Source organism: Lasiosphaeria miniovina (genome assembly GCF_030549165.1).
Source record: "Lasiosphaeria miniovina strain SMH2392-1A chromosome Unknown B0T26scaffold_2, whole genome shotgun sequence".
NCBI classification, from domain to species: domain Eukaryota; kingdom Fungi; phylum Ascomycota; class Sordariomycetes; order Sordariales; family Lasiosphaeriaceae; genus Lasiosphaeria; species Lasiosphaeria miniovina.
The window spans coordinates 3,363,708-3,391,481 of NW_026848221.1; the positions used below are offsets into that span (position 1 = coordinate 3,363,708).

The 27,774-nt window shown below is 55.7% G+C and overlaps 8 protein-coding genes and 1 non-coding gene across 9 annotated transcripts; 5 read left to right on the top strand and 4 right to left on the bottom strand.

The window, feature by feature from the left end:
- Positions 1–450: 450 nt before the first annotated feature.
- On the top strand, positions 451–948 carry B0T26DRAFT_748022 (uncharacterized protein; the record flags this gene model as incomplete). The annotated part of the gene is made up of 2 exons (XM_060444914.1): positions 451–556; positions 857–948. The coding sequence occupies 2 exons, from the start codon at positions 451–453 to the stop codon at positions 946–948; spliced, it is 198 nt and encodes a 65-aa protein (XP_060300570.1).
- Positions 949–5,033: 4,085 nt separating this feature from the next.
- Positions 5,034–7,493, top strand: B0T26DRAFT_695492 (heterokaryon incompatibility protein-domain-containing protein). The gene has a single exon (XM_060441297.1). It carries the CDS (start codon positions 5,172–5,174, stop codon positions 7,353–7,355), a length of 2,184 nt encoding a protein of 727 aa, XP_060300571.1. The 5' UTR covers positions 5,034–5,171; the 3' UTR covers positions 7,356–7,493.
- On the bottom strand, positions 7,394–7,492 carry B0T26DRAFT_t75. The gene has a single exon. It is a non-coding gene; the product is annotated as a tRNA-Ile (tRNA).
- A 576-nt stretch (positions 7,494–8,069) lies between the features above and the next one.
- Positions 8,070–8,602, top strand: B0T26DRAFT_738306 (Mss4-like protein; the record flags this gene model as incomplete). The annotated part of the gene is made up of 4 exons (XM_060443578.1): positions 8,070–8,222; positions 8,268–8,330; positions 8,383–8,524; positions 8,571–8,602. The coding sequence occupies 4 exons, from the start codon at positions 8,070–8,072 to the stop codon at positions 8,600–8,602; spliced, it is 390 nt and encodes a 129-aa protein (XP_060300572.1).
- A 126-nt stretch (positions 8,603–8,728) lies between these two features.
- On the bottom strand, positions 8,729–9,917 carry B0T26DRAFT_629588 (chaperonin 10-like protein; the record flags this gene model as incomplete). The annotated part of the gene is made up of 2 exons (XM_060436256.1): positions 8,729–9,695; positions 9,775–9,917. Coding segments are annotated over 2 exons (1,110 nt in total), but the record flags the coding sequence as incomplete, so codon positions are not given.
- Positions 9,918–13,016: 3,099 nt separating this feature from the next.
- B0T26DRAFT_672352 (6-hydroxy-D-nicotine oxidase) lies at positions 13,017–14,601 on the top strand (the record flags this gene model as incomplete). The annotated part of the gene is made up of 2 exons (XM_060439439.1): positions 13,017–13,109; positions 13,174–14,601. 2 exons carry the CDS (start codon positions 13,017–13,019, stop codon positions 14,599–14,601), a joined length of 1,521 nt encoding a protein of 506 aa, XP_060300574.1.
- A 189-nt stretch (positions 14,602–14,790) lies between these two features.
- On the bottom strand, positions 14,791–16,867 carry B0T26DRAFT_738309 (glycoside hydrolase superfamily; the record flags this gene model as incomplete). Its single annotated transcript, XM_060443579.1, has 5 exons — positions 14,791–14,952; positions 15,018–15,819; positions 15,982–16,327; positions 16,383–16,692; positions 16,781–16,867. The coding sequence occupies 5 exons, from the start codon at positions 16,865–16,867 to the stop codon at positions 14,791–14,793; spliced, it is 1,707 nt and encodes a 568-aa protein (XP_060300575.1).
- Positions 16,868–17,655: 788 nt separating this feature from the next.
- On the bottom strand, positions 17,656–19,743 carry B0T26DRAFT_637172 (GMC oxidoreductase; the record flags this gene model as incomplete). The annotated part of the gene is made up of 5 exons (XM_060436905.1): positions 17,656–18,271; positions 18,344–19,164; positions 19,221–19,305; positions 19,368–19,626; positions 19,683–19,743. The coding sequence occupies 5 exons, from the start codon at positions 19,741–19,743 to the stop codon at positions 17,656–17,658; spliced, it is 1,842 nt and encodes a 613-aa protein (XP_060300576.1).
- A 3,772-nt stretch (positions 19,744–23,515) lies between these two features.
- Positions 23,516–27,766, top strand: B0T26DRAFT_809983 (uncharacterized protein; the record flags this gene model as incomplete). Its single annotated transcript, XM_060447263.1, has 8 exons — positions 23,516–24,001; positions 24,031–25,215; positions 25,327–25,992; positions 26,034–26,223; positions 26,265–26,695; positions 26,727–27,209; positions 27,245–27,488; positions 27,528–27,766. The coding sequence occupies exons 1-8, from the start codon at positions 23,888–23,890 to the stop codon at positions 27,764–27,766; spliced, it is 3,552 nt and encodes a 1,183-aa protein (XP_060300577.1). The 5' UTR covers positions 23,516–23,887.
- Between the last annotated feature and the right edge of the window lie 8 nt (positions 27,767–27,774).

The following is a 27,774-nucleotide window of genomic DNA, read 5'->3' on the forward strand; positions in this document are numbered from 1 at the left end:
AAGCTGGTGGTTCAAGTGATGGATTGTAGATGTATGTTCTTCTCTCTAGCTTTCTGGCAGTGCCAGAAAGCCCGTTCTTATACTACTATTGTGGTGGCGAAGTGGGTGGCGAAGTCTCTATCTAGAACCTTCGAGGCCCTTCTGCTTGACAAATTCCAACACTATCAACACCAGGCCCGACATAGCATGTACGTGTGCTCGCCTGAGCGAAGGAAATAAAGGACTTTCAAAGGACTATAGGACCATGATGAAGCACCTTTTCCGCTAATTTACTGGTACTACAAAATTCGGCCTGAAATACGGCGGCAAACTATCCCTGAATAACCTTAATAATAAGGTCTTTACAGATGCTTCGTTTGTAGACGATGTGCTTCGCCGATTCTTAACAGGAGCACATATTGTTTACTTGGCTGGATCACCAATTGTAAGGAAACCACCCTCGTAACCACCATGGCCACCGCCACCAGGGCCACCCTCGCCACCGTCGCCACTATCGCCACCGCTAACAGGGCCACGCACTATCGCCACTACCACCCTGGCTACGCAAGGATGACTCGTAACCCCTTTCACGTGTATATAGACCATGGCCTTCGCACACCTCTTTAGCTCAGGCCAGGTTGAAGTCTTACGCCAATACCAGTCATTGCTCGCCCTGCTTGTTGCTCCTATTGTGACCACCTTGATCAGGCGTACCTGCCTTCTCTTACACCAATTTATTGGAAGACGAAAAAGCAGACCTTCGTTATATATAGCTCTATAGAAGCAGAATTCACGAATCTCACATCAGCAGCTCAGTTGGCGTAATAGATCTCGGAATTGCTTAAAAAATTTGGTATTGAACAACCTACACCAACAGTGCTGTTTACAGACAGTGTGAATGCCCTTACAACGGTCATGAACCCGCTCAACGGCGCCCGTACTCGCTGCATCGATATACGGTACAAATAGATCATCGATAGAGTCAAGAAAGGCTTTATAAAGGTTGTCCACATACCGGGAGATGACATGGCAGCAGATGGCCTAACAAAGCCGTTGAACCCGGAAAAACACGGCAAATTCGTCAAGATGTTGGGACTCACGGAAGAAATCGTACCATAGTTGCAAACAACAAAGGACAAAGGAACCTGAGGAAGAAGGAGTCAGGAAGGCATTTGAAGCCCGGGACCTGACAGGGCCCTGAAGGCTTCATTTCCGAGAAGAAAGCAAGTGGCGGTAATTGAACACAATGTAGATCACTCTGACGAACTCTGATTGGTCAGATGGGGTGCAGGTCTAATCAAAACCAAAATTTTACGGTATATATACAATAAGGAGTATGTAGATAGCTTCATTTGGCTATCTAGGCTAAGGGGATGTATGCTGGGCACAGGCCAAACCTGGCCCAGCCGGGTCTACCAAATGGCCCCTGCGGATCCACCCTATCCATGCCACATAGATTTCCCGCCTGCGGACCGATAGATTTTAGGTTCCCCAAGCAATTCATCACCTTTCATACATCGCCGTGCCTCGCATAATACCTATGGTTATGATTTGAAGACTATACCTATAGTTATAATGTGTGAGTGTGTGTACGTGTTACTGCGAGCCCTAGTCAAGGAGTTGAGGCACTCTGTTGACCTTAGGTGAGCCTAGCAGTGTGATATGAGGCAACCCCAAAATGTCAGATAGATAGTCTAAACGAAACGGCCCGCAACGTGTATTATAACTATAGACATAATTAATTAGATATGACATCGTGGCCATGTGTTACAATCTGGACAACAGGTCCACGGAGCTAGGCCCGGCCTAGGATTGTGGGGGTCTGGACGGCAGGTAGGAGATGACAGGAGGCAAGGAGTATCGTGCACAGATTGCGAAAGACAGGCTTTCAACACACAACCACTGTATGCTTAACCAGATGCATTGATAGCTGCAGAACCGTTCTCCCAGAGAGAGCGTGCTGCCAGCTCCTATATAGAACTACGAGCAACCAATCAGAGTTCCTGCTTTACATGCTCAGTCGTGCTCAGTTCTGGACGCACTGATCCTCACTGAGCTCCCTGCTCAGTGTGCTCAGTGGATCTCGGCACTGATCCTACTGAGCTCAGTCATGCTCAGTGCACCTTGGCACTGGCCCCACTGAGCACTCCCTAATTGGGTGCACCTTCTCACGACGAGAGCCCTGCCCTAAGTGTCGTTCCAGCCAATCTGCAGCGGGCGGGCGACGCCCTCTGCACCTTTGAACCGGGATCGTAACATCTGGTGTTTGGTATGGTTTAGTAATAGTATGTAATACGTATATGGAAAGGCGTGGAAAAGGAGGTTCTTGGTATATTACTAGGTTGATGTCTACGCTACCGGCTACTATTATCCGCTATACTAATAAGTGTCGATTCTTATATTCTCGGTTCTCACCTCCCTTACCAAGCGGCCGGAAGTCGTATATATAGTACCGTACGTAGCTTTTTCCGTTTGGGTGCTCTAGCTTGTAGGTCTGGATAAATTTATCGGCTAGTAAGTAGACTTTCTGGCGAAATCCGATAATGGCGGCCATCTTAGCGACGGATGGCGCACGTGGGTCGCCCCTGAGGAAGAACAAAATCGCGGACGCTATATAGTTGTGTTACGGATCCCTGAAGGGATGCACCTCAGTGGGTCCTACTGAGTCAATCTCGGCCAATCAGGAGTGTCCCACGCCTCTAGCGCGGGACATGGGACCGGGCCTGGTTGACAGCCAATAAGAGGTGTCCCGTTTCCCGTTCGCGGGACACGGGACCTTTCTTTCAGGTCCCGCGTCCCGGGCACGGGGGCCGGGACCCTGCGACCATTTTTATTGGTTCTACAGATAGATATATACGATGACCGTCTTAGATAGTTCTTGCTTGGTTCTGCAAGCAAGCAATACACATTCATTGCACTCATATACTTTGAGTGGCATTCCGATTTGACTGTATTACCCGTGCGATAGGAGCTTGCCCTTTGTTCTATCTTCATAATTACCAACCCCAGCATCCTGTGGAGCCCGTGCTCCCTTACAGACAGACGACCCTAACAGTCGAGTGGTTTGTAATAAGTTGCTATAGCCCCTATTCCAATCGCCCGGGTAGAGTTGCTGAAACTGTTATGCCATACTGTAGACCCGCGTATGCTCCTGGTCTTTGAACTAAGCCCCGCCGGGCAGAGAGATAGATTCTACAGAACCAGTAGCTTCTGGGAACATCTGGCGGGGGTATATAGGTAGGTTATCTCAACGTTCCTTAAAGCGGGCCAAAGGAATCGCGGTTCTCCTAGACCACGAAAAAGTCTACTGTTCGTCCTAGGCGCTGAAGCAAAAATCCTTAGATAGGGCGTTAGAAAATTCCCCGCGCTTTTAATACCGTCGTGACTGAGTGGCAGAACTCGTTATACGTTTCTATCGTATACCGGTTGGCTCGTCCAGCTAGAGGCTCTCCCAGTTATTATTATCTAGCTCCTCCTTTAAAACCTCTTCCTATACGAGTAACGGCGAAGATACGCCAGAAAGCGTGTCAATGACTGCCCCGGCAAAGATAGATCCGTAAGCTCGTCCCAGGCTTGCCGATAGCGGAAACGATGAAGATATATTCTCTTCGGCACCGGCGGCCAGTATCGTGCATTTCCTCAGGGATTCGTAACATAAGTGCCCGAAAGCCTACCAAAATTCTTTTATATTAAATTTCAAACTTGAATATCTCCCAGCAGCTCTATAGGACTTTTTGTGTGACAGGAAACTGTTTTTTACATTAACTGTCCCTCCCTTAGATGAAACAAAAAGACGGCTTGAGTCTGAGATTGCACAATCGAGCCGTTCAGCTTCGTCTCGTTTGTGCAAGGGTATACCTAGCATGGATCTTGCGTTTGATCCTTGTAGTGAGAGTCAAGGAGCGGCCTCAAGGTGCTGCCGCTGGTGATCGACACGGAGACTGCCTACGTTGTCCAGGGGGCACTCATCAAGCTTTGATGGCGACTGCTAAAAGATATTAGATGCCTCACATGTTATGTTCCTTGTTATACGAGGATAACGGGAAGAAATACGGGAAGGAACACAGCTGATTACAGTGCTTCTTTTGCTCTCTTTTCTCGAGTATAAGAAAGCACTCTTCTCCTGTACTACTAATAGACGTTATTTAGCAGACAATTTAATGCGCTGTAGACTACGATCACGGGCAACACAAGGCGTGTGAAACCAGTCTGATATGGCACGGTACTAACAGAGTCTTTGGCCATCTATTTTCAGGCTAGGTAACCAGGTATAAAAGATCACACATCACACGCTACTCTTCAGTACTTAAGAGATTCTTTTCTTTCTTCAGACAATTCAGACACTTCAAGCCCTCGATTTCAAATGCCCTCGATTTCAAATGCCCTCGATTTCAAATGCCCTCTTCCACCGCCTTTGCCCTGTGAATTACGCCGAACATAAAGTCTAAACCAGCACCCCTGAGGTTATGTGACTTTTTAAGACATGCCTTAACCTGTGCGGGTTTAGGGGACCGGTTTGGGATTGAACTGGGTGGCTCTTTGTTGGTGGGGTTGCTTTTGGCCGCCGGAAACGCTAGGGCTCATGGCCTGTTACGGTTTGCCGTTACACTAGCAGGCGCAAGCAACAGCAGCTATATGGTCGCAACCCCCACAACAATTTCTACTGCGAGGATTTCAGTGACTGGCTGTTTGGAGACAGAGAGAGCGACCTTGCAGGCACTGCGAGGTTGGAATTTCGTGATGGAGAGCAGGTCTGGATGCTGGATGCCGAGACTTTTGTTCGCGTCACTATCAGCAGAGACCAGTACATGTGCCTGGGGAGCATAGCCGTGGCAGAGATCGCTGTCGGGTCGATTTTGTTGACCGATTCCAATACTTGGACGGGTGATCCGTTTGGCGAATCACCGGGCCGCACGGATGTCGCTGCAACGCTCCCCGTACCGTTTACCACTGAAAATTTGGGGTTTGGCAGTCTGTTGGCAGTCTGTTGGCAGTCTGTCAGCAGGTACCTCAGGCCGCCAGGCGTGCAGATTGGACAAAACACGTGAAGCCCGACGTACTTCCATTGCAGCAGCCCAAGACACACGAAATGCCTCAACTCCACCTGTCAGGTCCACGCGCTGGGTCATCGTCGATTCATCACCGGAACCTTTGCACATACTACGCCTGTTCCGGATTACCTCCACCCAGGTATGTACTTCCTCGAGCACCTCGAGCAACGCCGAGGATCAGAGGAATTCACGGCGTACCTACGGGTCGATGAAGATCATCCGTCGCTATGGCAGGCCTACGACAATGCGCCGCTCAGTGTCACAGCATCTCTTTGTCGCTCCTGTTTGCCGCTGGTTGAGGCGTCCTCTCGCATTATCGAATCGCCGGGTTTCGGCAACTGCGAAGATCACATCGCCGACCACCTCGATAGGAAACTAGCTTCTCTGTTCGTATCCGCCAGAGATTGCGACATGTGCAACTTCATAACTCGGCAGCTCGAATCTAGTATCACGGGCGACAAAGATAGAGTTACTTACAGAATCAGCTTGAATTGCTACCGGCCCTCAGCCCAAGCTTACGTCTTTCTTGAACTTCTCTTGTTCGGAGGGCCGCAGGATGATCAAGGTCCTTTCGGAGAATTGTCGTTTGATTTATTTCAACGACGTAAACAGCCAGGTCCCAGTGGAAGTGAGAAGGTCATCCATAGAGGAGTCAATAAGGTCCACACCGGAGTTAGTAAAGGCAGAACTCGAGGGAGTCTGGACTACACAGTCCTGGTGGACGTTTCGGACGGCTCCCCGGCCTTCCCTTTAAGGACCCGACTGGCGAAGGCCTGGATGGACGAGTGCCGTGGCCACAAGGTTTGCAGCAAGACACTAGTCAAGGTGGCGCTTCCAAAGCGGGTTCTTGACATCTCATCACTCCCCTTAGTCCGCCTGTACGAGTCACAACAGGGCGAGGTAGCGCCTTACGCAACACTGAGCTACTGCTGGGGAAAGGGCCTGCCTCTTGCGACAACCACCAAGAACATGGCGCGCCACACCGCTGGAATACCCTTGTCAGAATTCCCCGAAACCCTGAGGGACGCAATCACGTTGGCGTGCGCTCTTGGGTTCCGCTATCTGTGGATCGACGCCTTATGCATCGCGCAGGATGACAGGGCAGACTGGAGTGAGCAGGCCGCGTGCATGACGGCCATCTACCGGGGCTGCGCCCTCAACATTGCCATGTCAGATGCGCCCAACTGCGATTCGGGGGCAGCTCGTAGGTTGGACGATGCCTCTCTGCTGCTCGGCTCCTGCGAGAACGGCAGCCTTGACGTGCGCATCGCGGCCCAGCGCTACTGCGACCGCCTGGTAGCGGATACTGCCTCTGAAGACGTGCTGTGGAGCAGTCCCCGCAGCGGCGCGTCGCGATCCTTGTTGTCGACGCGGGGATGGACCTTTCAGGAAACCCTTGTCTCGGTATCAACTCTGTTTGTCACCTGGCGCGGCCTAGTTTGGGAGTGTTGCTCGGCCCTCAACTACGAGGAGGGATTCGCAGTAGTAAGCCGTGCCTATATCCGCAATTCCAGAAAGTCTCAAATGAGTATGATATCCTCGGTCTCCGAGGCCGCCGAGGAACGTCGGCATCATGATTACCAGAAGCATTGCAGGAGCTGGGCCAAATGGGTAGCGGAATATTCGGGTCGGGCGCTCACCATGCCGGGCGACAAACTCGCAGCCATGGCCGGCCTCGCGGCCTACTTCAACTCGACCTTTGGCCTCACCTACGCAGCGGGGATATGGAAAGAGGATCTGCACGTGGGCCTCACTTGGTCTGCATCCGCCCCAGGGACGTTGGTCAGGCACAGAAACCGGGCCCCGTCATGGAGCTGGGCTTCGGTCGATGGTGCTGTCCGGTACCAAGATTGGATTATGTTCACCAGGGCCGTCGCCCAGCCCAGCGTCTACCGCACTGGGGATCAAGCTCTGACAGTCGTCGACGTGTCCGTCGATGAAGACTCGCCAGGCGGATTCGGTGCGGTTTCGGGTGGAAGAATCGAAGCAGTTGCCACGCTCTACCAGATCACGCTACGGCGAGACCCAGGGGGCGAGATTCGCTCTGACATGGATGTGTTCGCTGGGTTCGATTGCCGGCTGGACGAACAGGACGTGTTTGAAGAGACGCTCGACTCATGCCCGTGCTGGCTAGCTCCGGTGTGTTCAGTCGAGTTGGACGTTACATTCATCTATCTTCTTATTTTGCGAGAGACTGAAAGCGGACTGTCTGAGTTTCGTCGAATTGGACTGGCCTATAGATCGTTTTGGGGCGATGAGATCTATGACTATCCGGAAAATGCCTTGGCTGGAGCTGGTGTCCGGCGGAGGATTACGATTGTTTAGGGTTGGTTTGCGCCAAGGAGGCAAAAATGAAAAGACAGTGCCCAGTAACAGGATTGAACTGTTGACCTTCGCATAACCAGATACTGCCTCTCGACGGTATTAGTACGACGCTGCTAACCAAACTGAGCTAACCGGGCTTTTGTTGTTGAGTTTGCACGCTGTAAAGACAGTGTATATCAGTGAGCCCCAGCGTCAAGTTGGGGGCGCATCCACTGCGATTTCAGTGCCAAGACAAGGTGACAGAAGATAGGTACCTTTAGCAAGAACGAACGCAGTCCACTTTCGGGAAGGCGAACGCAGCCCACTTTCGAGAAGGCGAGATGTAGTAGGATTGCCGTTTCGTGCGGAGTTCAATTCGAATAGTGCCTGGATTGTTTTGTGGAGGCCTGCACACGATGTAAGACGCAGACGCAAACGCAAACATGCCCCCGTCCGGATAAGGTATGTATGTACACTGTAATTACCTACCCCGTGTAGCGAAGATCGTTGACGTCACCTGCCCGCCCATCGACAACAAACCCGACGTAACATATTGTCTTCACAAGAAACACGAGGTTTTTGCAATAACTAACAACGGCATGCCCGTTTCCCGCGGTTTATTCCCGCGGTTTGTTCCCGCTCACTTTAGCGAAACGAACCCCTTCCCTGCTCAGCCAGGCAAGTCGATTTCCCCCTTCAAGCCATTTTTAACATCGTCATTACCGCCAGTCAGTTATGGCCCTCCACCTGCAAGGCCGGTGCGTGTGCAAGCACATCCAGTACTCGCTCGACCTCGAATCTCCAGACCAGGCCCGCACCACGCTCTGCCACTGCAAGAGCTGCCACCACGCTTTTAGGGCCAACCATGGGCTCACGGCCAAGGTGCCCGTCGGCGCCTTCCGGCACGACAGCGGCAGCCCCAAAAAGTTCTAGCAGTATAATGGCGTGACTCGCGAGTTTTGCGACAACTGCGGTGATTATATTTGCGAATACGGTGTACGCCATTATTTCCCTATTATTACCGTAGTTAAACTGACGGCCTGAGTAGGAAGAAGCTGCCGACAAGTTCCGCTACGTTGTGTGGGGGACTCTTGATGACCCGGACGAGATCCCGCCCAAGGGCGAGTTTTTCTGCAGGTACAGAGACGAGTGGATGCCAGAGATTCCAGATGAGTATCTCGACACTAACTGTAGCAAATGAACAATTATCAATGAGTTAACACACGTTTTATCCAGATGTGTTTCATAAGCAAGAGATCAAGGAGTGAATTTTCATGTTAATCGTGAAACCATTAGCCGTTATTTGTATCCAGGCCCCCACCCTTTTGGCACGTCACCGTCACCTCTGTTGCCTATTTGTAGTTACAGAGACCCGAATGAACCTCGCTCATCTATTACTTCCCCCCCAACTCCTTCTCCCGCCGAACCTGCTCCTCGTCAACGACAATAACAGCCTTGCCCTTGACCGTGCCCTCCTCCACGGCAGCGAGCAACTCATGCACGCTGTCCAGCCCATAGAACGGCCTCGTGGTGACAGTTATGCCGTGCTCGGCAACGAAGCGCATCATATCATCGCTCTCGCCGGGCGAAGCCAGCATCGTGCCACGAATCCGGATATCACGCATGATCAGCTCCTGAAACGGAATCTTGACCTCGATGGGCTGCGCGACCTGCACGACGGTGCCGTGCTTCTTCGTCACTGCGCACGCGAGCGCCGCCGCACTATCGGCATCCGCCAGCGCGAGCGTCGCGTCCGCGCCCAGCTGCTGCCCCGTCACACGCTGCACCTCAGCAACCACGGCCTCCCTCCCTGCCCGCGCATCGACCACGACGTCGGCGCCGCCCGCGCGCGCCAGCGCGATCCCCTCGTCGCGCGCGTCAATGCCGACCACCCGCAGCCCCAGCGCCTTGGCGAACGCGATGCCGATGTGCCCGAGCCCGCCGCCGGCGCCGACGACGGCGAGCCACTGGCCAGGCTTGAGGCCGGCGACCGCCACCGCGCGCCACACGGTATTGCCGGCGCAGGCCAGCGGCGCGGCCGTCAGCAGCGACACGCCGTCTGGCACGCGCGTCGACGTGCGCGCGTCGGCCCGCACGTACGCGCTGAAGAAGCCGTCGACCGTGATCCCCGCGGCGACGTGCGCCGCGCAGTACTGCCGCTCGCTCTCGGGCCCCGTCGTGCATTCTGCGCACGCTCCGCAAGGGCCTAGTGCGAGCCCGCACATGACGCGCGTGCCGGGCGGGAAGGACGCCGCCGCGGCGGGTCCGGCTTGCACGACTGTGCCGGCGCCCTCGTGCGATGCTGTTAGGGGCAGGGTGGTGGCTGCTCTGAAGATGCCGGCGCGAACCATGCTGTCGGTGCTGAGGTGCGGAGTGTTTAGTTAGCGTTTCTTCTTTCGTGAAACAAGACAAGTGATATTGGGTTTGGAGTGGCACTCACTGGCAGTACGATGCCACGCCGACTTTGACCAGCAGGTCGTGCGGGCCTAGCGCCTGCGGGACGGGGACCGTGTTGATGGCGTACGGCTGGTTGTACTGGACGACTTGCACCGCCTTCATCTCGTGCGGGATGTCGCTGGTGGCGGAGGCGGTGGTGGTGGTGGTGGTAGCGGTGGTGGTGGCGGTGGTAGTAGCGGTAGTGGTGGTAGTAGTGGTAGCCATTGCGGTTGATATGTCTGACAGGTCACTTTGGGGATATTGTTTCGGACAAGTGATGTTTGAAGGTCACGACGACAAAGGACATCAGGGAGCGGGTCCTGGCATCAATTTATCCTGGTGTCCCGGCACTGAGAAACCCCCTCGGTCTCGGTGTTTAGTTCTAGTCAGTTCCCCGCCCACTCGGCACGAACCTCCAAAAGCGGCCCGACGTAGCGGCAGAATCCCCATGCTGCGGCTTAAGTCCTGGGTGCTTTTTCCGCGATGGTGCCCGGAATTATTATCGCCGCTGCCGCTTTCTCGGCCATCGGCCCTTGCTGTTGCCGGCGGTTCAACTGCGTGGCCATCATGCTGAAATTGCCCCGTCAAACTGTCGGGGCCCGGGCGAACTGGTTTCGTCAAATCTACGTCGTTAACTTTGGCTTTGATGCAAGTTTCGAAATTTGGCTTGATGGGGGGGCCATTGGCTCTTGCTTGCCGTCTGCAATGGCGATCAATACTAGGTCCCGGCAGACGAACAAAGAGCTGTTTCAATTTTCCCCCTGCTCTGCAGCTGTTTGGTTACCAGCTTGTCGGGTCTGACACGAAGACGAAAAAACGCTGGTTACTCTGTCACGGCCAGATATCTGTGCTTTCTTTGGACAAAGAGGCTAGGCGATGAGCAACGAGGCTCTCCAGCCATGTCTTGTGGTAGTTGACATGTGCTAGAATATTGCGTGTACAATTAACGTTACTATAATAGTTAATAAAAGTAGATCTCCCGCCTATTGTTTGCTCAAATAGCTAGTTCTCCATTTGGTATTGTGACGTAAATTCCTGTTCGCATACCAACTAGTTTCAAACCTTCCCTGTCATCATTCGGCCTTCGTCGCGGTCAAATTCTTACACAGCAGCTGAAAAGAATCACCCCACGCGACATGGCCACCGCCACCACAAACGTTCACCCTGGTTCGGCATCGGCCGAGCCGGCAGAACCAACCATGGAAGGCCCGCGCGAGACCAAGCACCCCTCTCGCACTCCTCCAGTCAAACACCCATTACGTCGCGGCCGTAAGCGCCGTTGCGGTTGCAGCCGTTGCAGCCGTTACATCACGAGAGCCACAGTCGAGGGGCCCGACTATTCCAAGTTCTCGTGGGACCAGCCTGGTACTAGTGGTACAAAGCAGGTGGAAGACCTGGAATACTTTTACCCTGTCTCGCCCCTAACTCAAAACTTTCCATGAAGTGGTCACCGAAGAGATGCCCCCCGAAGAGATGCCCCCCGAAGAGATGGTCAGCGAAGAGATGGTCAGCGAAAAGATGGTCAGCGAAGAGATGGTGAGCAAAGAGACAGTCACCGAAGAGGACAGGGATGTGGACATCCAACTGTCAAACTTGAGTCTCGGGCCTAATTAGAATTGTCGTGTACATGCTGTGGTATATAGGAGCCACTATAGACGGAGGGGGGAAAAGAAGTTTAATTATGGGTTTAATGAGTTGGGGAACTGCTGTAGGATACCCCATTATTAATCCTAGACACCGGATTCCAGCCGAAATCGAGATTTCCGTCTTGATTCATCTAGATCGTTTCTAATTATTCAACTAAACCCCCCCACGCCCATGTCTCTCGCCGACTTGATTGTTTGCTTCTGAGCATTATTCTGCTCAAATCCGAAACTCTCTGTCCAGCCGTGGCCCTCATATTATCATATTCTTTCCAATCCCGAATGCCAGACGGTCGCTATCCGGCCCCCAATCTGGGATTAATACTCCATGGTCAATATATGTGCTGCTCTGTCAAAGGTTGCATGCAGTCTGCAACCTGACAACCACTTAATTATCACACCGCATGGAGATCCTGCTTGGATTCGGGCCGCTGTCTTGGCCAATGATTATCCAAACTCCGAAATCCACGCAGTGCAAAAGACCCAATCGTGCAAACAATGATATGGATCACAAGCAATTACACAAACCCATCCGTGTGATCGTTGTTGGCGTGTTGGTGACACATTCTAGAGAGAATTCATCGGGGCACCCACCCTATCGTTACGTACACCTACCTACCCACAAAAAACCCGCCATGGCAGCTGGCATCAGCTGCCGGCTTTTTTGCCGCTAAAAATGCGGGTCCTTGGACACGGCTGGCAAGTGTGGAGGTGGGTGTGCGTAGTGTTAGGGTAGGTGCCCCGATGAGTTATTCTCTTCTAGAAGCAGGAACCCGGGCCAAGCTCCAGCCCGGAACGGAGCATTTATTTATTTGGCGCCTGCTGCAAGGTGATCAGCAAGGCCCAGAGCCGGCGGCGCGGCAGGCGACACCAGTCCCACCACAGCACACGACCCGTGCGGCGAGGTGCGAGGTAGGATCCGGGGCGTCGGGCTCCAAAACTTTATTAATTGCCCATTTTTCCTTCCCTTCATGCATTTGTGGCTTGCAGCGAGTCCGCCAATTATTCCCCTTCCCAACCCCTTTCTTGCCATCATTGGATTGATGGCAGCCCAGTCACATCGCCAGAGGAGCAAGCCTGGATCTTCTGCTGACGCCCAGACCAGTCAGATCACAATTTCGACCCCGCGCCGGAAACACCACGTTCCGGCAGGGCTTGCCCACTTGGCCCATCTCGCTTGTGGCACCGTGGCACCGCACGGTGGTATCTGGCCGCTCGAGGGGGAATCCACGCGGAATGCTCCGTGCTCGAGGGACATGTAGCATCGGGGCAAGGATGCCTGCCCATTGCCGCCAACTTAGAAATCATGTAGATGTCGCGGTTGTTGTGGTTGCTGTGGTTTAGGACCGACTGCTGTGGGGCGCTGCTGACTCCTGCATATCTTACATAGCGCCTCCCTGACCATGACCATGGGACTGCCGTGCGGGATTCCAACGGGCAGGAAGGGGCGACTGCCGAGATAATTTGCTTAAATCATCTTGCCAAACTTGTCATTCCTGTCGAGCAAGACGTTCCCTCTGCCGTCTCTCCTCCCGCTGGAAGCTCGTGCGCTGTATTGCCGAGTTGACTGTGGCCTTCCAACTCGACTGTCAACGCACCCACGATGCAACAAGTCAAGATGCTCTGGGGTACGCTCTGGGTATTGGCCCTATCCTGGACGGGTAGCTGTACGAAGGTGGTCGACGGCGTACACGCGGTAAGAAGACGTCTTACTTCTGGATTCGGCTTTGGGGGAGTTCGCTGACGAACACATTCCGCAGTGCAATACGCTCGCGGCCGCACTGCCCGGGCTGGTGACGTTCCCCAACTCGAGCCTGTTCGCCACGGAGAACACGTACTGGTCTCTGCGGCAGGAGGCCGTGACGCCCGACTGCTTCGTCGCGCCCAAGATGACGGGCGATGTAGCCAAGGCCGTCAAGCTGCTCACGTCTCTGCCGTCGCCCTTCACCGTCAAGGGCGGCGGCCACACCGCATTCGCCGGCGCCTCCAACATTGAGAACGGCGTCACCATCGACATGTTCCACCTGAACCAGATCACCGTCGCCGCCGATAGGAAGACCGTGTCGGTAGGCCCTGGGGCTCGGTGGATTAATGTGTCGACGGCGCTCGACCCGGTCGGCCTGGCCGTGGTCGGCGGGCGCGACCCTAACGTCGGCGTTAGCGGACTGACGCTGGGAGGGGGCATCTCCTTCTTCTCCGGGATTTATGGGCTAGTGTGCGACAACGTACGCCGTTACGAGGTGGTGCTGGCGTCGGGGAAGGTGGTGGAGGCGTCGCCGACGGCGAACGCGGACCTATATTGGGCGCTTCGTGGCGGTACAGGATCGAACTTTGGAATCGTGACGCGCTTCGACCTCGCCAGCTTCGAGCAGGGCGATCTGTGGAGCGCCGAGCTCATCTACCCGGGCGCGCTCAACGCCACGCTGATCCCGCTGTTCCAGAACCTGACCGTCTACGGCCTGCCGGCTGACCCGCAGGCGCACACATATTTCGTGCAGGCCTACATCCCCGCCCTCGGCGGCTACATCGTGCTCACCGACCAGTACCGCGCCACGCCGCTGCCCGGCGCGGCCGTGCCGCCCGTGTTCCAACCGCTGCATGCGGTGCCGGCGCTGATCACGCAGCAAAAGGTGGCCAACGTTTCAACCACGTCGCGCGGCATTGAGGAGGCGTACGGCGAGCGGCAGACGTGGTGGAATACGGCAGTGTCTGCGGCGTCGGCGCAGCTGCTCGTCGACCTTGTGCCGTTGTACGAGGCGCACGTGCAGCGGCTGCTCGCGGTGGCCAACGGCACGGCCATCACGCCCTTTTTCATCTTCCAGCCGCTGCCCATCAACGTGCTGCGCGCCATGCAGGCCAACGGCGGCAACGCGCTGGGCCTGTACCCGGCCGATGGCTCGTTGGTCATCGTGCAGCTGGCCGTGACGTGGGAGAACGCAGCCATCGACTCGGCTGTCGAGGCGAGCTGCCAGAAGCTGATCAGCCAGGTCGACGCGCTCGCGGCAGCCCGCAAGCTCGACCGCGGCTTCATCTACGTCAACTATGCTGGGAAATCGCAAGATGTGTTTCGCGGGTATGGGGCGGCAAACCTGGCCCGGCTCAAGCGGGTCGCCAAGACGGCGGATCCCCAGGGGCTCTTGCAACGGCTGTGGAAGGGGTATTTCAAGCTCGACAGCCCGACTTGGTAATTTCCAGCAGAACAAGGCGTTGGTAAATAGTAGTAGTAGAATTATAACAGAGTAATATGGCAACATGACAGAATCCCGCCTGCAACTGCTCCCAGGCCGACTGCAACTGCTGCCAGGCCGACCGATTGGCGCACTTGACATGATATCCTGAACATTGAAAGTTGACCAGAATGCGAGACTTTTGAGAAATCAGACAGTCAAAGTGTACTCGACACTGTTCTCATTTCCCGCACGGCGGGGGTAAAACTCGATCGTAAAGGTCGCGTTCTTCCCCGCGGCGATGACAGCGCTGACGGCTTGGGAAGTGATGGTGAAGTGGTCAAAGTCGAAATTCCACTGGCTGTTGAAGGTCTGCATACGCGAAGCCATGTTTAGCAAAAAGCAGCACGAAAAAACTGGACAATATCAAAACTCACCCCTCGGCCCTGTTGCAGCGGTGGCAGCCACTTGGTCCAGTCGTCGACCAAGTACGCCCCGTCGCTCGTCGAGATCGCCACGGCTGCCACTTTGTGAAGCCCTTTCCACACAATGGGAACCCACAGATCCGACCCCGTCGGCACTGACTTTGCTGCAGAAGAGTAAGAGGCCAAGGCCGGCACGTCCCACTGCACGAGTTCAACCTGCGACGGCGCTCCGGCCGAGAACTCGACTGTAACATTGGCCTTTGTGCCCGGGACCGCATTGGCTGAGAGGTAATTTGTGAGGAAGCCTCCCTTGAATGTGACTGACGACCCCGAGATGGTGTAATCCTCGCCGCTTCTCAACGCCACGCCTCCGACGGCAAGGGATTTAAATGTGTTGCCGTTGAGCAGGAATGACAGGGTCTGGTCTGCGAGGGCGCTGCCGACCTTGTTGAAGATGTAAGCCGAGCTGGTCTGGCTGGTGGCCGAAGCGTCAACAGTGCTGTCCGCGAGCGAGTTGTTGACGCCCTTAACCGTACTAGTGATGATGTCGACGGCGATATGGTCGCGCCACTCCCCAGACTCCCGCGCCAAGTTGTCCAACCCGTTGTCCCACAGCATGGTGGTGATTCCCAGTGCAGTGGATTTACGAACGACGTAGTCGTACCATTTCCACCGGGCAGCAGCCTCACAGTTGAGCTGCGACGCGCTGAACTCGCCCATGAGGAGGGGCACGTCGGTGAAATTGCCCCGAACGGATAACAGGTCAGCATCGATGGCAGCTTTGTCGGCATCGGAGCCCCACACAGTCTTGCCCCTGAGTCGAGAGTCAGCCAAATTAAGAGGTTGCTGATGCAGGTTAGAAATTGAGAAACTCGGAATTACCAGGCACCGAAGACAAAATCATCTGTAGAGTTGTTAGCCCCGTCACCCGCATCAAGTCCAAGAAAAATTAATGGAAGTATGTCGGGGGAGGTACTTGCAAGGCGAGTAGAAGTGAAACTGGAATGCCCACGGGTTGGTCATGTTCTCGGGAGCTTTGAACCACTGGATCTTGTCTATACTCATGCCCAGCCCCGAAAGCGTCACAACTCGTTTTGAGTTACCCGAGTCCGCTAGGGCCTTGATGAAGAGGCCGTTGAGCTTGTTCAGGTTCGCGCCGTCGGCGGCGTTGTTTCCTGGCGGTTCGTTGATCGGCTCAAAGGCCACTAGCGACGACTTGCAATGCAGGGTCTTGCCAATTTGCAGCCACGCGGCGTAGAACTTTTCCTGAATCATAGTCTGGTTTGCGTCGGGCTTTGACACGTCAACCCAACCCCACGAGTCTGTTGTAGGTCAATCAGCGAGCTGAAAGTTCACTACACCTTGGCAGTTGCTTACCGTGGTGCATGTTGGTGATCACGTAGAGCCCACGTGAAGTGGCCATGTCAATCACGTCAGACACGCGCTGTAGCCATGTCGAGTTGATTGTCCAGCTCGGCGAGCCTGTGGTGAAATGCTCGGTGTAGGTCACGGGAATGCGCACCGACTTGAAACCGGCAGCCTTTACATGGTCCAGTGTTGACCCTTGGAGTGGAGGGTTGTTCCATGATCCCTCGTTTGGCGTGGCATCGAGCGTGTTGCCGGCATTCCAGCCCGGACTGGCCGCTTTGATCCAGTCCTGGGCTGAGATCGGGCTGAGACTGCCCTTCTGGCAACCGCACGAGTGCTTTGTGCCATGTCAGTCCATTTGTGGCCAGAGACAACTGATATCCGATATCTCGATGGCCGAAACGAACCTTTGTCGGTTTGCTACTACTTGCAGGCCCGGCGGCAACAAACTGGCTGGTGGCAAAGCCAAGCACAACGGCGTCTTTGATCCTCATCTCGCGGTGTGCTTTGTTTTCGTCTAGCCCAAGGATCGCAAATGTCGCGTCAAAGGGAACCCAAATCGCGGCTGACGATCAATTGCACAAGTAATGTTATTTATGTGATTATCAGTGATGTCGATGCAGCCATCAAACACCACGCTAGAGTGGTAATATCGGAACGACATCGTATGCACCCCGACAAGCTCGCTTCGGCGGCTGAAAAGGAACGGAAAATGACTCCCGATTGTGCCATCGCGCGGGTTGAATCTCCAATCTGGTCGTGCGGCACCCAAGCTCCGACCTCAATGCAAGGCTAAGGTACATTTTGAATGCACCACTGTACGGGATCGGCGTGCGTGGGACACAACTCGCAATGGGCCCAGAAGATGTGTCAAAGGCAGTCCATTGGGGGAAAGAGCTTCCGGGTTGAAGACCTGATCAGTGCCTTGCCCAGTGCCTTGCCCTGCCAGTGCCTTCCCGTTGCGTTGCTATGAACAGCCAGGTGACCGGCATACCCAAACCTTAGCGAGACAGGTGAGAAACCCGTGGGAGCTAACTGGAAGGTGCGCCCGAGTCTGGCGCTGTTTCGGTCACCGTCTCCGCAATCCCAATTCAGCCTAGGACCCGAACGCAAATGCAAATTGAGTCCACCTATCATATCGTCGTTCCTAGATTCAACAAACAGAACAAGATCGATTTTCCCGCTACTTGACGCTATTATATCGTAGTGGTCGTGCAACCAGTGCCCTCTTACAGGAGAACCGAAAACCAACAACCCCTCGAAAAATCAGCTCATTGCCCTATTACAATGGCAACGTCAGATCCAACTCGTTCGCAATAATGGCAGCACCCTTCTCGCCCACCACTAGAGCAGTGTTGTACGTGTTCGCAGCAACGTTTTTGGGAACAATGCTCAGATCGACAACCTTCAACCCCTGCACGCCGTAGACGTTGAGATCCTTGTCGACGACGCCCAGTTCGCCTCTCGGCGCCATCTTGGCCGTGCCCATCGAGTGCCACGTCGTATTCGAGATCTCGCGGTGCAATTGGTCGATCGCCGCGTCATCTTCGGCCGAGTACACGAGGTCCTTGATCTCGCCACCCAGGACCTCGGCAAGCGGCCTGTCGAGCTCGACGCACGCTGCCTTGGACCCGGCGGGATACCTCGGGTGAACGCCGGCCAGCTCGCCGCGGTAGAAGTAAGATCGCCGCATGACTTCTCGGACCTTCTTGTACGACCACCGCTGCATCTTGAGGTCGAAATCGCCCTTGTCCGTGAAGAATCCTACGTCAAAGTCTGGTGCGTCGGCCAGCTCTGGGCCCGTGATGTGGACGTGGCCGCGCGAATAGGGGTACGTGAGGAAGTTCGCGCATGTGATGTACTGGAGCGCGTGGGACGTAGGCACTGGGAGGAGGTTTCTGGATTTTGTCAGGTTTCTGGTTCTTGTTGGTTTTCCCCCTACGTGGCCCCCACCTCGCAGTCTTACTTACCCATTGAAAAAGGGAACCAGACTCGGCGGTCTGTTGGTGTTCTCCTTGAAGTCTCGTTCCCAGACTGCGCGGAACTCGGGCCCGAGAGCCGTGACCTCGGCCTCGGTGGGGCGCATCTTGATGGCGACATCGATGCCGTTCCACCCCAGAATCTTGTTCTTCTTGGCAATGGCCTCTTCGGCAGGCAGCTCTCCATTCATGATCTCGTCCGCCGTCTCGTTCGGCCCCAGTGCCGTGACGTACAGCGTCGGGCTCAAGACGTGGTCCTGGTAGTCGTGTCCTACTCCGGGCAGCTCCTCCACTAGCGGCACGCCAGCGCGCTCCAGCACTTCCCGCCTGCCCACACCCGACCGCTCGAGAACCAGGGGAGTGGCAACACTGCCAGTCGAGAGCACAACGAGTTTGCGAGCCCTAACCGTCTGCTTGCGTTGCGTCGTCGGGGCCGCGTCGCTCTGATAAGCGGGGTTCGTGGTGAACTCGACGCCGCGGGCTTGCTTCTTCTCGTCGAGCAAGACGCGCAGCACTTTGTGCTCCACCAGGACGTGGAGATTCCGGTGCTGTCCGTCCTGCAGCAGAGGATGGAGATAGGCGTGCGCCGAGTCCTGGCGTTTCCCCTCGGGCGACGAGTAGCGGTACCACTTTCCCATGCCGTCGCTGGCATCAAAGTCTTGCATGTCCCTCAGCTCGGCGATCCCAACAGCTTTGGCCGCTTGGAGGAAATCTGCCTTGGCCCTTCCAACGGTGAAGCCGCCGTCCGAGATTTGGATAGGGCCACTAGAGCCATGTGTGGCAGCGTCTCCGTCGCCATGAAACGTTTCAAGCTTCATACGGGCAGCTGTCAGCGAAGCTCATGTGCGGCCCGTTGGGCTAACCATACCTTCTTGAAATACGGCAGGAGCTCATCCGTCGACCAGCCTGGTGTCTTCCACGAGTCGTAATCTGACCGTTGGCCTCGAGTGTACCTACACGCACGTGTGTAAGTATCCGCTTGACAACCCATTCTCCTCGAACCAGTTGGACCTACATCGCTACATTGACGGAACTCCCACCTCCTAGGATGCCTCCGGTGTGGACGACAGGAGCACGCCCAGCCAGCTGGGGTGCTGTTTTGGCTTGGTAAACATTGACAGTTTTGCTGGTTGGGGCGAGATGGTATCCGAACAGCATCGGATTGGTGACGGTAGGGTTGTTGTAGTTGTTGGTGCCTCCCTCAATAACCAAAATAGACAGTTTTGGATCCGCAGCTGCCAGCCTTGAGGCCACAACGCAGCCAGCAGCGCCGCCTGCAGTTTGTTGTCAACCATTGTTCGAGATCTGGGCAGCAATCTCCTGCACCCACCTCCGGCAATTATAATGTCAACCTCCTGCAAGTCATCAGGCAATTTGTCGTACAGTCCCATCTCGATATGAATTCACTGATCAGGTCTGTCTTGGTTGGCAAAGGGCTAATAATGTCGAGATTTGTGTAGCGAATTTTGCAGGCTCAGCTAATCCGCAAGATTTGACTGCAGTTATATGAGTTTTTGCTCGCAAACGGCGCATGCTCTGTTTGCTCAGCCAGGCTGCCATGATTTCTGAGCTGATGTTGAGATGGGATGGTGTACAACGTAAGCCAGTGTCTTGGCGCAACGTCGGTTGACCTGGTGGATTACGAGATTCCAATCTTGGCAGGTCCTTTTTGCCTTACCACCCAAGGCCTGCCTCCTGTGGCGCGTCATCAGAGAATGGCCAAATCATGACGCTTACTGGCCGAATCAATCCGAATTACTAATGATTGTCGAGCCGCTGGCGCAGATGGTCGTATCCCGAGTCGTATCCCGACCCTTCCTGACCCTTGCTGACCCTTCTTCAGTCAGCACTTAGCAGTGAGCACTTGGCTGCAGTCAGCGGCGACAAATGCTGGTTTGTCCGTGAGCGGCCAGGTTGATGAACCTGGAGCCTTTGCCTACCTTACCTGCCTTCGGGGTCAATGTCCTTGGGAGAAGGTGGCAGCGAGTCATCAATTGGCACCGTGGATGGCAACACCATGGGCAGGGCTGACTATAACTATCTAGTTACGAGATGACCCAGAAGCACGTCTTGGGAGACCGGAGGCGCCCGCCCGCTCACCTCAGAGGGTCAACATTTGTCGTTGTCCTTGAGATTAATGATTACGTTGACAAATCAATTCTCTGCCGATTGGACTCGAATCCCAGACTCGGGTCTGCGGATTTTAAAGTTCTCAGCCTAGCCACCGTTATAAGGTATTCGTCTATTTCAGGCTTTCAGGCGCACAAAGCCCTGCAGTTCGTGTAACGGCCTGATAAAAGAGGTAACTCCCCATGATTGGGGCAAACTTCTTGGCGTTTCTTACCACTCCTCAAACTCGCCGGTATTCGGGTTCCCGATGTTCCCAAATAGCTCTTCGGCCCTGTCTATCCTTGAGGCTCAGATCAGATCGATCCACTTCCACGCCCACCTTGGTGAGCCAAGGTGACGATGTTTTTCACGTGCCCACGAAAAAACAGGCCAGGGGCGATGCCCTGGTAAGTAATCATGTCGGCCGAATCTGGACAAAACGCCTTGTTTGTGTTATTGTCTGACAAAGAAAGCACGATCGTTGAAGGATTGCCTCCCAGGCAGCGTTGCGTTGCTCCACACACCCGACGCTTTTTTTACGATCAAACATGCCAAGCGTGTACAACAGTGCAATCCGTGAATATGTCTTTGTCGGCACGGTGCGTGAGAGAAACCCGGACTCTTGCGAAATACAATCCGCCTAGAAATGACTTTAGCCGCTACTTGGTAGAGAAAGTCCTGAGTACTGGTCATAACAGCTGCTCCAAGGCCAAGAACGATGATGGAGGGTACGCATTTGGTGATCTCGGATTCGAAGCCTATTATCACAGTGAGGCTAGAAAGTTTAGGTGATAATTACCGCGTTGTGGGAGGATTGGAATTTTCTAGCATCTATGGGAAGGCTGAATGGTTTTAATCTGCGCAAGTTGGCAGCTCGCCAAGAGTGTCGCGCTCATTGCCGTGTGAAGGTGATAAGGGGAAGGTGATAAGGGGTATCACTTATCTCTGCAAGCACAGTCTCTAGGTATTCCGAGGTGGCGCCCGGCGGGTGGTGTGGAAAAAGTACATGCCCCCAAAAATCGACAGGAGGGTCTGAGCTCGCTGAGATAAGCCGTGTATAGGATGGATTGCCTTGGCCCAGGGAGAATTAGGGAAAACTCAGATCAAATCAGACGCAGTCAACCCAGCTCAGGACTATGAACGAAAAAGGAAACCACACGTACCTAGATTCGTCTCAGAGTACTAGGCTGTACAATGCCGAAAGCGAGGTCCAAATAGGCTATCTGTAATTATAAATGATTTTAAACACAGAAAACACGTCAGCTAATTGTGGCGAAACCCCTTGATTATCTACCGCTAGAGCCCTTTTAAAGAAACACCATTAGCTAGCACATGTAACAAAGTTAGCCCAGGATCCGGACAACGACGACAAGGCGTTAGTATGTGTTAAAGTATGGCTGGCCACTATAGCTACAGGGCCCTAAATTGCAGGGCACTATGGTGGTTGTGTTGATGTAGTTGTGTTGATGTGGTTGTGTTGATGTGGTTGGTGTTGATGTGGTTGGTGTTGATGTGGTTGGTATTGATGTGGTTGGTATTGATGTGGTTGGTGTTGATGTGGTTGGTATTGATGTGGTTGGTATTGATGTGGTTGGTGTTGATGTGGTTGGTGTTGTGGGCGCTACACCCAAATCGTCAACCAGGCCCACAGCACCTTCTCGAACCCCCTACGAGCCCACTAGAAGACTGTCGAACACAGGACTACTTACGGCTTCTAGAACCTTCTAGAGGGCCTGCCTCTGATCTATTTAAGGCCTGTCCTTTCCTTAGATAGATTTCCTTTCCTTTCTTCCAAGTCAGCAAGCAAGCATCGCACTCACCACTCTTTGTGCCATAATCCTTCTATAATACAACTCCTCTCAGTCTTCTTCAACACTTCTGTTGCCCCCCGAAGACCCTGTCTACAGGGCAGAGTCCCTGTAGCCTACGAGGTAGACTGCTGAGCAGAGTCCTCACAGTCTAAGTGGCAGGCCTGTAGCAAAGTTCTACAGACCTATGGCAGGCTTGTAGCAGAGTCATACAAGTCTGTAGCAGTCGGTCTGCTTCCCTCGGTGCTCTATACAAGGCACTGTTGTACTGGACCGTAGGGCATAGTTCCCTATAGTCTACCCTAAGCCGTAGGGCATAGTTCCCTGCGATCTACGCTGCAATTGGCTCCCCGCACACGCTACCGCTTCCGCTCCGCCTGGCTACAACACGTAGTTTAACTCTGGCCCGTGATTAAAGTTGACAGTGGCTTGAAGGGTCTGGATTGTCTGTCTGAATTGTCTGTCTGAATCCAATCTATTAATACAGAAAAGGCCTTTTATGCTTCCAAGAAAAGGACAAAGGAAACCTGGTTCAACAGTCTGTTCAGTCGTACTACGTAAGGGACTCAGCCGTAGCAAGGGAGAAAAAAGAGGGCATTCGGAAGTCCGGGAGCCCGGAAAAGAGGATCAGGGCTGAAAGTCACGAATGAAGATATATGCAGTGTTTGGAGGGATATGCAGGTATGTGGTTTGACAATGGGCTCAAAAGTGGCTCAAAAGTGGGCGACATTAACAGTATGAGCTCCAGGTGAGATGTCTTGGAACATATTCCCTTTCTTTCGTGTATGTAGAGATCCGTCCGGCGAGTAAATGCCCCAGTAAATCAGTTCAGGTAAAAACGGGGATGTGCCGTAGTCACTCATTTAAATGAGAACCAACCAATGCAAGCTATAGGCCCAGAGGAGAAAAGCGTGCGCTAAGGCAACCGTCCCTATCGCGATAGAGAGAAACATAGCCTCACTACGTGGTAGAGCGCATCTTGGCCATCGGATATGGCGTGTTTTTATGGGGCTGAGAGCAGACGCACGCCACCTTTATATTTACAAAGTAGTGCAAGCACTTTGTATGCACGCTCGGAGTGACCACACCACAAAGCAAAGCCATCATCTACCCACATGGGACCACGGTAGGTCGGGCAGTGAAATAGACCCCAGTCGTCCCCGCCTTCTTCAATGAAACACAACTGTTCATCCACAACTTAGATATTGTGGGAAGAGAACAAGACGTACGTTCTGGGAGAAAATAAGCTACAACCCCCATTCTTCTGCACCATGCGATTCCCTCTCGATGCTGGAAGCCTCCAGTTTTAGGAGTCGCACAAGACCGTCTCCCGCAACATATATTCTGTGTGTTCTGAAACAATATAAAGCATGCTGCCGCTCCTGCAAACAATATTACCTGGCCAAAGCAGGCAGGCAAGCTTCATAAAGTTTGGGCTTTCATCCTTGCACACATGGAACTTAATCTCCTCCTTTCTTCCCATAGCCGGCCGTGTACCTGCCTACCTAGTCACCAGGGCATCAGTGCAGCAGGAGCAACGCGTCTCGTCGCGGGGACCTGTAATTTCTCCCAGCCTGCAAATTCTTTCCACAGTCCATCTCCTCCGTGAACCTGGTATATGATTGCTCATCCACTCGCACAATTCAACTTTCTCGCAAACAACAACCAAAGCTGCCCCACACTGTCTGGCGCGATGGCCACTATCGACGCCCTCAAATCCGCGCTTAGGGCCGTCGCTAAATTTCCCACCCGCCCGTCGAGCAACGCCCGCTGTCCGACGCCGAAACCATTGCCGGCTATAATCTCGTGGTACGCGGCGAGCGGGAGACGTACCGGGAGTTCATCGGCCCGCAACTCTGCACCCTCGTCGGCGCGCTCGCCCGCTCTCGCGGTTCCCTCTCGGTGCTCGAGATCACGCCCGGCCCCCAGAGCGTTCTCTGCCTCCTCCCGCTCGAGCTGCGATCCAAGGTCGCGCGGTACATGGCCTTTGAGCCCAACAAGTCGTTCGCGAAGGTCCTGTTGGAGGTCCTGGGCCATGGTAATAACAGTAACGATAACAATAATAATAATAATGCACCCGAGCCACCTCGCGTGCTGTTCCCGCATCTCCAGCACCCGCCCGACATCCGCGAAACCCCCTTCGCTCTCAACGCCGACTTCCCCAAGCACGACAACTTCGACGTCGTCCTGTTCGGTCACGGCATGTACGGCATGAAACAACGCCCCCTGCTGCTCCGGCAAGCCCTAGGCATGCTGAGCGACGACCACGGCAACGCGTCTGAGAGCGTCGCCGACGTTTCTGTCGACGGCGCCGACCCGTCGCGCGAGCCCGAGCCAGCGAGCCCCATGGTCATCATCTTCCACCGCGACAACGTGGCGCTGCGCGGCCCGCTGCGCGTGTGCCAACGCACAGAGCAGTTCACGGCAGGCCTCATCACCGTGGCCAAGGGGAGGGACGATGCGCAGGACGCTAACAAGGGCAACGAGGCGCTGGACCGCTTCGCGGCGTTCGTGGCCGGGTTCGCTGTCGACAGCCCCGCCCTGCGCGCCCAGTGGCGCTGCCTGTGCCGCGACATGAGCTGCCCGGGCAGCCCGTTCCGCAACGAAATCGTCTTTGGCTCGCCTGCCCGCATGGCCGTCTTCACGCGCCGAGCCACGCCGCTGCTCGCCCCGCCGGAGCTCGTCGACCCGCTGCTCGAGCTGGCGGACCTGGTGCCCCTCGTGCTGGGCGATCTCCCCGTCAAGAACCGCCAGGCGAGCCGCATTCGCCCCGCTGCCGTGGCCAGGCCCGTGGAGATCGTCCAGGTTCCTTGCACGGTCCGCTGGGCTGTGAGGCACGGCTTGAGTTTGACTGTCATCGGCGGGGGCCACAGCGGCCACTGTGTTGCGCCTGGCGTGGTCGCTGTAGACATGTCAGGTTTGAAGAGGATCGAGATTTTCAAGTCCGTAGAGTTCAGTGGCGACGATGAAGACGAGAGGAATGAAGACGAGAGGAATGAAGACGAGAGGAATGGAGATGAAGATGTCGTGATGAGAGATGGCGAAGAGAAAGAGCAGGAACATCTTGATATTCTCGTCGAGGCTGGCTGCACCACGGGCGACATCATCAGCGCAGCCATGGCCGCGGGCGTCTCGGTTCCTCTTAGCTCTCGGCCCAGCGTGGGCGCCGGACTCTGGCTCCAGGGTGGCATTAGCCACCTGGCCCGCATGCACGGGCTTGCGTGCGACGCCATCAAGAGCGCCATCGTGGTTGACGTGCAGACGGGCAACGTCGTCTGCGTCGGCCCCGTTCCCGTCCGCTGCAAGCCGCCCCTGTCCATGCCTGCCGAAACAGCCGCGATGGACGACGACATGCTCTGGGCCATCAAGGGCGCCGGCACCCACATGTTCATCGTCGTGAGCATCATCTTCAAGACCTGCCCAGCGCCCAAGTACTCTGTGCGGAACTGGCTCGTGCCGCTGGGCAACGAGCGCGAGGCGCAACGACACATCGGGAAATTCGACGCCCTCGTCGCTCGGACACTGCCCCGCAACTTCTCGGCCGACGCCGTCATATTTAGCGAAGCGGGCAAGCTACAGATCGGCGTCACCGTGACCGAGTCCAACACGGAGTTCCTCACCTTTGGCACCGACACCCACCGCACCCTCGACAGAGTGCTGGGGCCCGATTCCGCCACCACGGTTGTCGACGGCGTCGGCGTGCTCGATACGAGCATGTACATGGTGCTGCCGTGCGCGGCCGCGTAAAGACGAGCTCGTTCGAGCGCTGCGTGTTCCTCAAGCACATCAATGCCTCGGTCGTGACCCGCGCGCTGCTTTCGGCCATCAAATCTCGCCCCTCGCCGCTCTGTTACCTCCACCTGGTCCAGGGTGGCCAAGCGATCAGCCAGGTGGCGGCCGACGCAACCGCCTTTAGCTGCCGCGACTGGGACTTTGCCTGTGTCGTGACTGCGTGTGGCCGCGCGACGGCGACGACGACGATGGGACCGACGCAGCCCAAGCCGCCGAGGACTGGGTGTACAAGGCCGTCAACACGCTGCTGCCCATCAGCCAGGGCGTGGACAGCGCCGACCTAGGCCCCGACCCCCGGGACGGCCCCCTGGCCGTTCGAGCCTTCGGCCCCAACCTGCGGCGCCTGGCCCGCATCAGGAGCCACCTGGACCCGCACGACACGCTCGCCTACACGTGTCTACACCTCAGGACGCCCAAGCTCATCATCCTCGTCACGGGCGAGAGCGGCGCCGGCAAGGACTACTGCGCAGCCATCTGGGCCAAGCGGCTGACGAACCCGCACAACAACTCGCAGCGGCGTCTCAAGACACGCGTGGCCAGCATCAGCGACGCGTTCAAGAGGGAGTACGCCACCGCTTCAGGCGCTGACTACGACCGCCTCCTAGCCGACCGCAGCTACAAGAAACAGCACCGCGTGGCGATGGACGCGCGCGCTATTCAGGCAGCAGGTCCAGCAGCGGCCCGCGCTGCCCGCAGAGCGCTTCCAGGACGTCGTGTGCGGCAACGCCGACGTCGACGTGCTGCTGGTGACGGGCATGCGGGACGCCGCGCCGGTGGCCGCGTTCGCACACCTGGCGTGCCACAGCCGCGTCGTCGACATCCGCGTGACGGCGGCCGAGACGACACGTCTCGCGCGCCGCAGCCTGGGCAAGAACCAGCAGGAGAACAGTGCGCAAAACCCAATCTACATCGACGACGAGCCCATGAGCACCGACGACAGTCCCGCACGCATATCCGATGACGCGTCATCCTTTACCGATGCCGCCGGGGAAAACTACCGGCCGGCGTCCACGTTCGCCAACGACAAGCGCGACAACGCCGCCGCCGTGGGAAGCTTCGCCGCCGCGCAGCTGCTGCCGCTACTGCACGACGACCTCGCCAAGCTCGCCGGCATGGTGACCAGCACGGGCGGGTTCCCGCGCGCGCCGGTGTGGCGTTCCGCAACGTGCTGGGCGTGTCCCAGACGCCCGGCGGGATCCCGCTGGTGGCCACGCTGCTGCAGCGGCACCTGTTCCTGTCGTCTGGCGGTGTAGGCGCCGTCGTGGCCCCCGAGGCCGGCGGGTTCGTGTTCGCGGCTGCGCTCGTCATGCAGCTGGACCCGCACTTTGAGCTGCCGCTGGTCCCTGTGCGCGCGGCGGGGCGGCTGCCGCCGCCGACTGTGTCCGTGGAAAAGCCGGCGTCGCACGTCTTCTCTAGTGGTTCGGATCGTAGTGGTAGAGGCGGTCGGGTTGACAGGGGGATATTAGAGATGGAGAGGGATGCGGTGCCGGCGGGCGTGAAGGTCGTTGTTATCGACGACGTCCTCGCCTCGGGCAGGACCCTGTGCGCGGTGCTGCAGCTGTTGCAGAAGGCCGGTGTCAATATAGAGCGAGTCAGCGTCTTGGTTGTGGCTGAGCTCCCGCTTTACCGCGGACGGGAGCTCTTACGCCAGCATGGTTTCGGTAAGGTCAGTGTCACGAGCCTTCTAGTCTATGGAGGTTGGTGAATTGGGAT

What these genes read in the sequence shown, in the direction of transcription:
- B0T26DRAFT_695492 (XM_060441297.1), top strand. Translation starts at nt 5,172, where the DNA reads ATGTACTTCCTCGAGCACCTCGAGCAACGCCGAGGATCAGAGGAATTC.